We start from the raw sequence: 14,822 nt of genomic DNA on the forward strand, positions 1-14,822 counted from the left end.
TGCTGATGAATGAGTGCCAAAGGTTGTTTAGATTGATCAACAAGTAGCTCATGTCACACATTCGGTTCAAGAAAATCTATGTTTTGTTCTTTTAAATTAATTTTTTAATTTATGGTTATTTTACTTAAATAAAAACTCGTAATTCACTAATATAAAATGGTGTGAATTTAACTCTTGAAGTACTTGTTATTGTAGCGGACCCTCCTTTGGTGTAGCGGCCTCATGATGTTCCTCAACAGATGAGGAGGAGACATGTGTTAGAACTAGTAGAGGAGAGGGATGACGAGGACATTGATATTCATCTTAGAAATTTCATGAAAAAAAAGTAGCAAGAAAGCCAAAAGGAAATGAATGTTGCGTGTTAAAGAATTTTATATGTTAATGACTTATTCATGAATGTTGGGTGTTAATGAATTATTCATGAATGTTGTGTGTTAATGAATGTTATCATGTGATTATAATGATTGAATGTTATATTTCAAAAATGGATGAATGAATGAATATTATTAAATGTTAATGGGGAATTTAGAGTCATGTTGGTGGGGGGGGGGGGGGGGGGGGGGCGAATGAGCTTCCACCTTCATGTGGCTAGCCTTGTTTAGTAGAGAATATTAAACTATTCTTAAAACTAAGTGAAGCTCAATTTTTAAAGTTAAGCTTATAGTTAATAGTGACAACCAATTAGCAAGTCCAAATGAAGTTCTTCATTATAGATACCTTTTTATTTTTTAAAGCACGATGTCATGTTTTAATATTGTGTAGTTTTTTTCTTAAGTCAAAGTATTCTTTTACTATAAGAACATAATTTATTACTTATTTTCTAAATTTAAAGTATTAAATAGTCAAAATAGTCTTATTTTCAATGCTCAATTTTCATATTAATGTGAGATGTTTTAAACTAACCATCTAAGAACTGTACAATATCCGATTTAAAAAACCCTACATGTTTGAAATGTGGTGCTCTTTCTAATACATTTGTTGTCAATGCATTCCAGGCAAAGGCTGGTCATGATAAAGATTTTAAAGAAGCATTACAAGCTCTTAGGGGAACCCAATGTGATGTGTCATGTGAAGCAACTAAAATCCTGGTGCATATCTTTATCTGTTCTAGAAATATATATATTTTTCATTCATCGGTATCAACTAGGTCAGCTTCCAATTTCAATTTAAGCTTAAATTTGAGTAAAACTTTGGAGCTAATAAGTTCCAATGAAGATGTTAAAAAAATATTTGATTGCTGCTGATATTAGGTTATCAATGTATTAAATATATTATATAGGAATATATGGTGGAGTTGGAAAATCTGCCCAAGACAAAAATACTTGATTTATTTCACAGAAACTATGCTCTTGCTATCATTGTAAGCAATATACTCAATGATTTGTTGGTTCTCCATAATTTATCTACTCATCCATAGTTCCTTCCAATAATCCATTCATCATTTACAACTTCATAATATGTACTGTACTTGATAAAATTTTATTTGTTGAATCTTAATTATTTATCTAGTCATCCTTTACAACTTAACAATTCAATTTTCTATGTCAGGTTGATATTGGCCTAGCAATATGCCAAAAAATTGGTGGAATCAATGGTGTTATATTTTATGCCAGTGCAATCTTTGAGGCCAGTAGTGAGAAGCTACATTAGGATATTGTTTCTCTTTCATTTCTACTGATATAAATGTGTTCTTTTATGTTTTAGATGTAATATAATTGTTTTAATTAGATAAAGTGGGATAGGGTTCAAACCTGTACAATAAAGAAACAACAAGATCATAAAAAGTAATATCAAGTTGAAACTACAGGCAAAAGGAATTCATAAGAGGTCAAAAGACTTTTGGACTTTAATGTAATATAATTAATTTGGACTTTGTTGTAGGCTATTCTTTGGGTCAGAGAACATCAGTTGCAATTGCTATAGATCAGGTGCCAAAAATGGTCAATTCAAGATAAGAATATCTTATTTAGTTCCTCTCAATGATCAAATATGTTTTTCTTACTTATTAATTAGAAAGTGGTGCTTGGCAGGTGCCAAAGATAATAGAAGGTGCATTGTTGTGGACAAATCTGGTAGGAGACCACTTCTAATGGTATGAGTTAGGTCCTAAATATAGACTATTATAAGGACATTTACTGTGTATTGATTTGAACAATAATAAAGAAAACTTTCTTCAGATTATTGTAGGAGGAATGAGTATCAGTTGCCTTATTGTTGGATTGTCATTCTACATACTGGTAATTACACTTTCCTATCATTATAACACTTTATGTCCACTAACTCAATTTAATGGGATTTAATTTCATTTACCTAATGCTCATGCAAAATAAAATAGCCATTTGTCTTGTTAAATCATCTAAGACTATAAAGGGAATGCCATTGTTATGTCAATGTGTTTAAAAGAAAATTTTAGAGTTTTGAATAAGGGTTTAGTTCAGCTCAATTGTTTTTATAAATTAATTTCTGGCTATTTTGTTAAAACCCTTGTAGAGTAGGACAGTATAAATCTATAAGGTCCTCTTATTTCTATAGGGGTTTGAAATTGAGAGGGGGTCTTTATTTAGAGGCTAATTTTTTTGTGATATTGCTATTATGATTTAATTTTGTAGTTTTTGAGTCAAATTCATGTATCTATGTTTCATGAGTAGTGATTGGCACTAATCTATCTAGTAAAGCATTGGGACTTTGGCCGAGGGCACTCATCCTCATACTACATCAACTTAGAACTCACTTAACTACATAATTTTGTCCATGGTTAAACCCACTCTGATTAATTTTTTAGTGAATTTAATTGTATAAAGTTTATTTATTCTGATTATATTTCATAACTATTATTGAAACAAAAGAAACATAAGAAACTAAAGTAAAGATCCCATCTTTTACAAAGTATGGAAACAAAATTAGACCTAAACCATGTCCATAAAGAACACAAACTCTATAAAAACCTTCAAGATGTAAATAGATAATAAGAAGCACAATAATGAAATGAGCCTAAAAGACAGCCATGGATTAAATAATTAAAGGAGGAGAGTGCATATGACAAGAGTAATTGGATCTAATCAAAAGGCAAACCCAATATTCAATGAGTGGTTGTGAGTCCACTCCCATGAACCTAAGATGAGCTACCAAAATGAAATGAATAAATCCACTTTAAAAAACTCCTAAATGGTGACTACTTGAATGAACAAGTGTCATACATGTAAGGAGGACCAATTAGAATTAAAATTATAAGTGTGATTAAATAAAATAAATATACTAACTAAATCTAATATTAAGCACTACTACATTAACAAAGAATCAATCCCTAGCTTACCAGAGACCCCACTAGATTCCAAAGACTTAGAAGCAACCTCTTGTTTAGTATGAATCAAAATATGTGAGATGGTTAATTGTTTTTGTTTATTGTGACATTGGTTTGTTTTGGTTAACTTTATACTTTTCATTAGTCAAGTAGTCTAGTAAGGGGGCTAAGGGCTGACCTTTGCACTATTAAATATTTCCTTACAGTCGAGAATGTTAGCTTTAGGCAAAAGACAAGTTAGAGAAATCAATGGTGGCAAATAATGAATCAGGGAAGAGTATTATTAGTGAGATTCAAACAAGCTCAAGAATGTTCTTAAATAAATCTCAGGTGTGTTGGGCTCATCCATCAATCAAAGCTTGATTTTAAAATGTAGAAAAATATGAGACTATTCATTATAAATTAGTTGGATGAAATTTTAAGAAGGCACTTGGGCTTTACCAAACATCCATATTATAGATTATATTGATTAAGATCATGTAATAAGTAGATCTTTCTTGGCTTATGATTACTCCTCTACAAAGGCTATTTATTGGCATTTCTTGTACATTTTTATTAGGATGTCATTGTTGCAAGGATTGAAGATAGAATAACATCCTGGACCTTTCTTCCAAAAGGTAATAACATGTTGAAAAATGGTAGTAACCTAAGTCTAATTCATGATGTATTGGTAAAGATTCTTTTAAAGAACTTATATCATTCTAATGATGATTGCAAAAAGTTGTTCCATTTTTATAACATTGTAAATTCTTGTACAACTTCTTATGAAAAAAGAAATTCATTAACTAGTTTCATTGAATGTAATTTAATTGGTTCAGGTCAGGCCCTTTGTGAGGCCTCACCAGATTTGCCATAGTGTATATGATATATCCACATTATGATACTTCCAATTTGATGTTTTGATATACTTTGAGACTATAGGGTTATGTTATTGTAATATCTGCATTTTAATGATCTGCACATTAGGACCTAATTGATATAATTAATGATTTCATTCCATGTTCTAAATTATTTCAATTGCTTTAATAAAAACTGAATTGTAGAAATGCTTGAAATGTCAATTACAATGTTAGGGTTAAAGGATAGATTTTTTTATGAAATAGAACCTAATATTGCAAACGAAATGATCAAACACATAAGGATGCAACTTTATGACATGATAAAATTAGATTATAATATGATGATTTCGATGATCTATGATTTAATGAGATATGTAGATAAATGTTAATTTGATTATGATGGCTTATGATTTAAATGCGGATAAATGTTAATTTGATAATGATGAATTAGGATTTAATGTGGTATGAAAATAAATGTTAATTTGATTATGATGATTTATGATTTAATGTGATATGCAGACAAATGTTGATTTGATTTTGATGATTTGTGATATGCAGACCCTGATATTTTAACATTTTGAATGATTTATTTGAATTATGTTAATAAGATTACATAATGTTTGAAATTATATGCATTTATGATATTTATTTATATAACCTCCTTGGACTACTGATGCTCGAGTTGAATGTGCAGGAAGTGGAACCATGGAAAGTTTTGGGGGAAACAAGTTCCAAACCTTGTAAACACAATTTAACCAAGGAAAATCTTTGGAAGATTCAAAAGCCTCATTATGAAATTATTTTTCTTCATAAATGTGAGTTTTCTTGTGTGAGGAAATGTTTAATCATTAAGATGCATTAGGGGCATGTCATGGTGATGTGGAATGTGTCTTTATTTGTAACTTGACACTTGTGGACTTTATGTGTAATTGACATGTTATTTAGGGGTTTGATCATGGTGGCCATTTACCCTAAAACCAATTACCTTGTTAATGAGTAAGTAAGCCCACTTATTAAGGGGTAGGATGAATCACAATCAAAGGAAATCCGAAATTTGACTTGGCTAGGGTTTTGAGGGGTCTTTAAGTGGTCCCAAAATGTCTTTTAGGTGAAAAGAAGTTACCCATATGATAGTATATCAAGTTAGGGACCCAATTTTGACCATGTGAGTACCTAGATAGCCTAGGGGGCCCATTTACCCATGCATTATTCCACCAATTCGAAATTTGAGTTGTCATATGTGTCCTTTTTCCATGTTCCCACTAAGTCAAATATAGCAAATGTAGAGGAGACAAGTTTGTAAGAGGGAGTGGCTTAGTGTTCTTGCTAAAATTAGTTAGTGAGAAGACCTTATTAGAGAGACTTGGACAAACTAGAGGGTTGTTCACCCACTCTCTAAGTTGAGAGATAGTTAGGGTTGGAGAGAGGAGAAGGGAGCTCTACTACAACTAGCATTGCCTTAGCTTGGAACAAGGTTGGTGATTCAAACCATGTTCATTTTCCTTTCTTTTAGTATTGCAAAATAAATCAGGAAGCATGGAGTATATGTTTTGGAATCATGCATTTTGTGATGAATCTTTGTATTGTAGATTTTTGTATGGATTTGTGACAATGTAAATGTGTAGTGTCGTCATGTGAATTTCTTGGTTTTCTTCTTTCTTGAATATCCTTGTTTTGGAATTGAATGTTAAGTGCTATTATGGGTGTGAGGGCTTCACTCACCCTTTGGGAAGGGAAGATAAGTCCATGGTGAAGGGCTTAGTTTGGTTTGAAATATAGTTGAGAACCTTGGAGTATGGTCCCCATTGTATGTCATATTCATCCATATCTTGCTTTGGAGGTGATAAGGAAAAAGATGGTGTAGAAAGGAAGATTAAAGAGTATCGGCATGAAATTTTTAGATTTGTGAAAGCCCCACAAGGGCATGAAATTGTTGATTTGTGAAAGCCCTGAAAGGGCATGGAATTTATTTATTGCAGATATGTAACGATATGGAAAGTCTCCTTATTGAAAGCACACCTTTAGCCTATGATCAATGGTTCCAATGGTGAATCAATGTGTAAGCCATGGGAGGGATCGTTGTGTGTTATGTGATAGGTTTTATGCATTGGCAAGTGATGTGTCTGCACATCCCATTTGGACTTGTTTCCCCTGCTTAGTGGGTGGCTTCATAGAAGCCTAGGATGGGAGGTGAGCCTCCATGGTTCTTGTTTAAAATGTATTTGCAGGTTTCTTTTGTGCTTCATGGCTTCATAGGGGAACTTTGAGATTTCTCATTGTTTGGATCCATTACAAAGGAGACAATTTGTCTTTTATGTATTACAAGATAATGGAGGAATCTCCACCTTGTTTTAAAGAGTTGTCATACATGTTTTCCTATTGGCAGATGTTAGTTTTGTGGAGATGTAAATTGTACCAATGTTTAGTGATATACATTTATATGTAATGAAAAAAAAAGTTGAAATATTCTAATGGTATGGTTGAAATATAGATGAAATCATGTGAATAGATAGTCCCTTTTAATGATATAGTTGAAAAATAGAAGAAATCATATTAGTAGATAGTGCTTGGTACTCATGTTATAAGATTGAATAAGTGTATGAGAATCATGTTCACTGTTGAAATTATAGAAAAGTCCAAAAAGGAAGTGCATTGCAATATGGTTGTTCTTATAAAGGAATTCCATGAAGTAAATGGTTAAATGAGAAATTTCAATTAAAGTTTCATTATAGATAGAAGGAATTACTCTATTAGATTTCATAATCGATCTTGCTCAAATACAATACCTGGAGTCAAATTTATTGTTACATGTGTGTATACATTTTTAGTTCCAAGTTAAAATTTCAATAATCTAAAAAGGGACTTAATGGAATCATCAATTGATTTTACTTAGACTAGAACATTAAAATACAAAACTTCATAACCAACTTTATTAACACAATATAGTTAAGATATTACAAGCATACCTTTGAAAACATAAACAAAATAAATCTGGAAATAGGCTTTTGGCTCTCTAGAATTTGTATGGAGATAGAACTAATTCCCTCTCCCAATTATACACTATTAAAATAATCCCCCTCCCTAATTCAACCCAATATAATATTCCTCACAAGTAATCATGCATGCAATATCATTTCCTAACAAACTAACCACCCAAGGATTACACTTTATATAAAAATTATTAAACTAATGGCCACTATGACATGACTTTCCCCTAATCCACTTAACCATATTGTCCCATAACTATCACCTGCATCACATGCTTGAGGTTCTAAAGTTGACCTAGGGTCATGAGCTTTTTTCAAAGATCAGCCTAGATACATGTATAAAAAAATGGGGACTTGGTCATTGCCTTGAAAGGAGTGTATGTTTAAATACAAGAAAGAGAACTTTTTTTTTAAAAATCATCATCCTTCCTTCCTTAGGTGCCTTCATCTAGGTGCTCAGAAAATCCACCAAGGATGTGACATCCCACCCCATCCTCTACTCATGTGCCACTTAGACACTCAGTTTATTACCAACAAATTTTGGGGAGGAAAAGGGGTGTGAGGTGTTTAAAAAAATAGAAGATTAAGGGAGTTAGGGTTGACATCTAGTTGATAGTGTGTCATATTAAATGTTTAGGAATAAGTTATGCAATGGGGTGTTGGGGTAGCTTAGCTTAAATATTTAATAGTTGAGTTTATTTAAAAAGGTATTATAATGTCAAATTTTTTAATAAATGTAATTTTGGGCATGAAACCTTTGCACTTTATTTAGCCAAGATTTCAATCATGAAATGACCTCATTAAAATGTAAGCCCTAATTTTTCTAATACTATTAAAGATCTTATTTGTAAGTTTCTTTTGTTAATATTTCTTTTATGGGTGTTTTTAGAGAATGGCGAGGCAATACAAATTTTACGTTATGAAAATGGCCAGAAATATGAACCTCATGTTGAATTTTTCCATGATAAGTTTAACAAAGAGGTGGGTGGTCATAGAACTGCTACAATGCTCATGTATCTATCAGATGTGATCAAGGGGGGTGAGACTATTTTTCCCTGTTCAGAGGTTAGTTTCTTTGCATCAAACACCCACTTTATGTGGTTAATCCATATCATAAAATGTAAGTGAGCTGTTACAAATATTATTCAATTATCTTTGTTGGGTAGTCAGGAAAGTGATAACCAATTAAAAGACAGTTCTTGGTTAGAATATGCCAAAGGTGGATATTCAGGTATAAATACTTTGGAAATTTTTTTGTGCTCCAAATTAACACTGACTAAGCATTCATGTTTACATTTAATAATCTTAAGGGTGAAAGATGAACTGAAGCTTATATTCTTTATTTTTATCAAGATAATTTATTTTCTAATTCATAGACAAAAGTAAAATGATCAGTGAGATGATTATAGTATAAGTGAAAAATGAAATTCATGTTGTTTTTTTAATAGAGTGAAGCCAAGAAAAAGTGATGCTATTTTGTTCTTCAGTCTTCTGCCAAATGGGACAACTGATGAAAACAGTCTGCATGGAAGCTGTCCTATTATAGAAGGAGATAAGTGGTCTCCTACAAAAAGGATACATGTGAAGGCATATGACTTCATTAAAATGGGCACTTCTGATGAATGCATTGATGAAAATGATGATTGTGCTAAGTGGGCTACTGTTGGGGAATGCATGGACAACCCCACCTATATGATTGGCTCTCCACATTCTAATTGGATACAAATTTACCCCCTGCCTCAACATCTTTCATTTCCTAAATATTCCAACATGTACAACAAAGTCAAGAAAGATAGTTAGAAACAAACTAGTACACAACTTCTAGTCCACATCAATAATAGGTAAACAACTCACCCACCATTTGGGGAGGTGAGTGAGAGTCTACATACTAATTTTTTCCACCTTTGGAAAATTTCAAGCCTTAAGTTTAGTAGGGTCCCAACTACAAGAGGAATGTGGAAGAGCCCATTTCGAGAGAGAATCAACAACAATAATTTCTAGATATTGACAATGATTTATCTCAACAGTCAAGCCTTGATGTGAATTAGGAGCAATAATTTAGAGAAGGTTGTGCATGACTAGAGTGGACCACATCAACAACAAGAGGTGGAGTTGGATCCATTAGGCCACAAAAGACTAGTTCAATAGAACTATAACATTGGGAGGAGTCATCATTACCCTATGGAGAGTCATTAGAGGAAGAGTTAGATGCGCAAATAGTCAAATAATTATCATTTGTGTCCCTCCAAAAAGTGACAACACCTCTTTCACATGCAAAAAGATAATTTATAACCAAATATCCTATGGAGAAGCATTGATGACTCCAAAAGGGGAGGTCCTCATAATCTAGTAGTTGAGCCCATGACCTAAACCCTACCATCAGAACTTGCTCCTGAAGGAGAGGATTGGAGATGCTAGTGTCAACTAGAATGTGAGGAAATGTAGAATGACCTATAATACCCAATATTAGTATAAGTAATTTGGGACATTTTGGAATATAAGATTTATCTTAACAAATAACACACGAGACTGAATTAATGAAGCAATTGTAAGGGTGTATTTAGTTATATGTTTAGCTTTAATAATTTCAATCTATACAACATCTATCTATTGGTATTATGTTATATTTTTCATTAGTGACAAGACTTACTCAATTCTAAATGCTTACCAAACTTATCACTCAGCCTACAGTTTATACCAAGCATTCAGTGGTTACCTTGTAAGCTTAGCAGTTAAGCAGTTTACACCGAGCATTCCTGAAGCTACTGAGTAAATACATGCAATGTGAAGACCAGTAGTGTCTACCGTGCTTCTTAGTATCTACCATGCTTCATAGTGTCTACCAAGTAGCAAGTTTGTGTCATGAAGTTCAGTGTAAATTGAGCATTGGAAGTAGTGTTTACCGAGTGAAGCAAGGTAAACTCAGTATGCAGTATCTATTGAGTGACACTACATCTATAGAGCCATCAGTGGTTACAAAGCTCAAAACTACATCGAGTGAGTAGTATGGACCTAGCCTTCACTTCTACTGAGTGCATGATGATGCCAAGTAATGCAGTGGACACCGTGTATCAAAAGGTCATCGAGTTAGTTTAGTGAACCTAAGTTATTTACTGTTGGGCAAAATTTTTAATGTATTTGTTCACTTGTATTTTTGTTGACCTTGCAGTTTTGTAAATTTGAAAGGTATATATGTAAGGTGTATTGCAAGATATCATGTGTATGAAGAAATAGTGAAGTAATGAAAAAGATATGCAAAGGTTTTTCAATAGTAGTTCAAGGAATATAGCAAGGTCAATACAGAGGCATAAAAGTTATATCCATCACGTAAGGTGATCAGTGCATAGAGGATCTTATCAGCAATTAGTTTATGTAGATCCACTACTTCATCTTAACAAGTGAATTAGTTTTCTAAATCCTCTAACAAGGTAGACTTAATAGTCTTTGTATACATCTCCTAACCGAGTGCATACTTCATTGTATGTTTGTAAATCCTTTAACAAGGTGGACCTAGCAGTCCTTTGTGCTCCTAATAGGGTAGATCACCAGAAGTGGTCAATGTAAGCCTTAATAGGCCAACTTTATGGTGTAGTCTTGAAGTTTTGTGAGTATCATCCCCACCCCAATTTTACTTTCTATTTGGAAGGTTTCTGGGTCACCAAAATATTGTGTTCTTTTGTGTGATGAATGATTTACCTTTCAATAATAATGTATATAGTAGTATAGATGGATGTAAATTTAAAAGAAAGTTTTAAAGTTACTGATTCACACCTCCCCTCTGAGTAACTTTTCATATCCTGAATATTTCCAACAATTGGTATCAAAGCCTTGTGGTTCTTAGGATAAAAGCTTTGTAGCTTGAGCAAAGATCTAAGGACAAATGGAGATATTCAAACTTGACAAGGCAATTGAAAATGAAAAGCTAGATCTAGAGATGGCCATAGCTCAAGTCAAAGAAGCAAAAGAGCACCTTTCCCAATCCCTAAAAATAAGGAAGGAACTTGCAAGAAAAATGGATGACCATCATTATGTTGAAGAGAAGATTGAAGACTTTTTCCCATCAAGCAACTCAAGTGAAGCTAATAAGGCAATCAAAGAACTAGCAAAGAATGGCTCTCTACAGGAAGAAGTAAGGAAACTTAAACAAGAACAAAAATCCAATCAATCAGGCTATGTGAAATTTTGGAACAAAGGAATCAGGAAAATGAAGACTTAGAAGCAAGAAACAATGAAGAACAAAATCAATCCAATCAGCATGAAGACCTCATTGATCAAATCACTAGAGCAAATGAAGAAATCAGAATTCTCAAAGCACAGAATGAAAGAATAAGAAGTGATCTAAATTATGAAAGGGAAATCAATGAAATAATAATGAGAGAACTGAGACGTGAAAAGTAAATCATTGAAAAATTAAAAGATGACCTAAATGCTAAAAAAAAATCAATGAGAGAATCTTGAAATCACAAGAAGACATGAATCAATTGAATCAACAAAATCTTCATAGGCAAAAAGGTAAAGTAGGACTTGGATACAATGAAGAACAAGGTGAATCTTCCAAGTGACATGCAAAAAGGAATCTAAAACCCTCATGCAATCATTGTAGGATAATTGGTTATACATCAAACAAATGCTAGAGCAATGAAAAAGGAAAATTCAATGGAGAGTGCTATAACTATAATCAACATGGTCATAAAGCCAATGAATGCAAGGAGAAACCAAAATTTGATGGTAAATGTCACAAGTGCAAAAGGCATGGTCACAAGGCATCTCAATGCAAATCTAAATCATTCAATCTAGCTAAACAATTAGTAAAGGCAATATTTGGATGGGACTACAATACCTGGTGTAGATGTCATTATTGTGAAGAATATGGACACACTGGTATAAATTGTACAAGGCATCATCTAAGGAAGAAGGACACTACTATAAGGTGTTACACATGCACTGAACTCAGTCATATAGCTAAAAAATGCATGAATATAGGCAAAATTGAAGATGAAAAGAAAGTAAGGGCTGACAACATAAGGAAACAAATGAAGCAGCAATGGATTCCTAAATCCACTGACGATACAAGCTCAAATCATGGAAGTGAAGTCACTCAAGAAGTGGGTGGCTCCATCCCCTCAAACTAAATTCCTAAGAATGTGTTGGAGCTATACTCAACAAGAAAAATCATAAGCAGTTCCAAGAAATATGAGGAATACAAATGATTCAATTAGTATTCTAGATACACTAGGATCATAGAAAGGTTATCTTTTATCGAGTTACATCAGACTCCACTGAGGAAAGTTAGTTAAAGACCTTATCGAGCGAGGTTGGGAGCAAAAAGAATTTGGTTCGTCTGTCGAGTTGATATAGTTACCAAGTTAGGTCAGTGGATGATAGTCTATCATGCACTACGTTAATATGGTACCTAGCATTAATGGCAAATTTTCATGAAAAAGGGCAGAATTCAACTTCATTTTTCACTGTGTCTTCAAGAGCAAAGAGATTTCTAGGTGCATTCAAGCGATTCCAAGCAATTTCAAATGAATTTGCAGATTAGGGAATTTGTTTGAATATTTCATCACTTACCAAGTAGAAATGGCATCCAGAATTTCTAGTAGCAGCAAGGTGAAAAGAGGATCAGAGATGTTGGTCAATGGTGTAGAGTGGAAAGCACCAAATTTCAAGTTAGTTCTAGTAGTGGCAGAGGCACTCAACCCTAATGGCACACCATCATGAATTCCACCAAAGGTACTTCTGATTAATGATATCCACACTCATTTTAAGTGTTCAATTCAAGAGATAGGAACCCTAGAAATGGATAGTGCTTTAGAAGAAATGCGTGTTGATAGCTCACTGAAACTCAAGCATAAGCATTCAGAAAAAAAGGGTTGACACACATACCAAACCTACCAAGAAGCTTTCAGATAAAATGGACTAGGTATATTCTTAGCCATGTTCAAAATGGTCAGTTATGGTTCGAGCAGCCTGTATTGATCACCAAAATGATGATTCACAAGATTATTGGCCTTCCCATTCTGAGCAAAGCTAAATCCACCAAAACCCTAGGTTGGGATGAACTCCAAAAGAAAACCCTAGTTAGGTGGGATAGTAGAGGCTTTAAAATTAGTACCATTATTGATGTAGAGTTGAGGTTTGGAATTCATGTAATTGCTCACAAGATTTACAGTTCTAGTCATTGGAATAGCATGCCATGTGAGGCAGTAGACTTAGCATTCAAAGTTGTGAAGAAAAACTTGGAATTTGACCTGTCAAAACTACTACTAAAGCAACTAAACAAGAATATGGATAGCATCAGGTCATCAAAGAACAATCCCTACAAATTTGGTTCTTTATTAATATGTCTCTTCTTTTATGTGCAAAAATTCTTTCCATCCAAAGGTTTTGTCATATGGAGAAAGGATGTTCCCATTTTGTATCAGATAAATGAGTTTATAGGAGAAATGGGTGTAAACTTTGATAGTATAATGGATAATTATTTTGAAGACTTCAAAGAAAGAATGAACAATAGGTTTAGGATTCCTCATAAACTTTTTGAGGACTATGAAGATGATGTATGTTTCATGGTAGACTGTGCTAGAGTATACATTCAGGTAGTCAGGCCTAGAGTTGCATGGGTGAATCCTCTCCCTTATGAGGTCAATATTGATGAAACCAGGGACATCATTGAAGCACTAGTAAATGAGCCTATAGATCCCAAGTAACCATTCTTTGGAACTTATGATGAGGCAAAAACTAGAATTGAATTGGAAATTAAGCTACCTCAAGCAATTAGCAAAGGTAAGAGAAAGATTGCTAAGATGAAAACTATCACTGGTCCCTTAATGCTTACCAAGGGAAAAGGAGAGGACCAAGAATAGAATCAAGAACAAGAAGATGAAGAGAAAGAATCATAAAAGGAGGTAGAGCCAACAAAGAAGAAAGGGAGGGTTATCATTACTAAACCTCCAAAGGCTTCCATAGTTATTTTCACCAGGAGAGGTAAAGGCAAAGATAAAGGTGAAGTAATATTTAACAAGCCCCAACTCACCTTCCAAGAAAGGCTAAAATAGATGGAAGAAGGAACTGGCATCCCAAAATTCAAGGCTTTAAAGTTTGAAGCTAGAATTGATGTCGAGAAGATACAAATTGAGGAGCAAGTACTCACTAAAATGGGAAAGTGGAAGTGTTACCCAGACCAAATTACTCCTCAGATCTCAAAAGAATTATTAGTAAGACTACAACCGACGTGGGAGTCAGCCACATAGACATCCAAGGACATCTATGAATAATTCTTGAAGAAACTATTGCAAAATCTCACTGAGGCAGAAATAAAGGCAGCCATGAAGAATAATGAAGGAAAAATGATGATCAAATTTCACACATGTTTGATTCTAATTAAGGACATTGAACATGTTGTAAGAGATTCAAAAAATGTGTGAAAGAATATCTATCATCTACATAAGCCTAGTGATGATCCAGTTGAGATCAAGGATGATGATGGTGATAGTGATGATGAACAAGATGGCAACACTCTACATATTACTTTTGATTTTGAATATTATTAGACACTAAGAGCTGATGATGAAGAGATAAGGGAAGAAGCTGAAGAGGTAGACAAGGAGGAAGTGGATGAAGAAGGTGATCCAATGAAGATTGCAGCAAAATTCATTGCTTCTCTTCCTCACTCTCCACCTAAGCTAGCATCAT

At 33.5% G+C, this 14,822-nt stretch overlaps 1 protein-coding gene across 1 annotated transcript; it reads left to right on the forward strand.

Annotated features, from left to right (window-relative positions):
• Positions 1–257: 257 nt before the first annotated feature.
• LOC149561084 (putative prolyl 4-hydroxylase 7) lies at positions 258–8,927 on the forward strand. Its single transcript, XM_089827743.1, has 6 exons — positions 258–266; positions 3,527–3,631; positions 3,861–3,918; positions 8,017–8,192; positions 8,298–8,358; positions 8,578–8,927. Exons 2-6 carry the CDS (start codon positions 3,551–3,553, stop codon positions 8,925–8,927), a joined length of 726 nt encoding a protein of 241 aa, XP_089683869.1. The 5' UTR covers positions 258–266; positions 3,527–3,550.
• Positions 8,928–14,822: the final 5,895 nt, after the last annotated feature.

Source organism: Cupressus sempervirens, chromosome 4, assembly GCF_028749045.1.
Source record: "Cupressus sempervirens isolate cs-2001-9-10 chromosome 4, ASM2874904v1, whole genome shotgun sequence".
Classification (NCBI taxonomy): domain Eukaryota; kingdom Viridiplantae; phylum Streptophyta; class Pinopsida; order Cupressales; family Cupressaceae; genus Cupressus; species Cupressus sempervirens.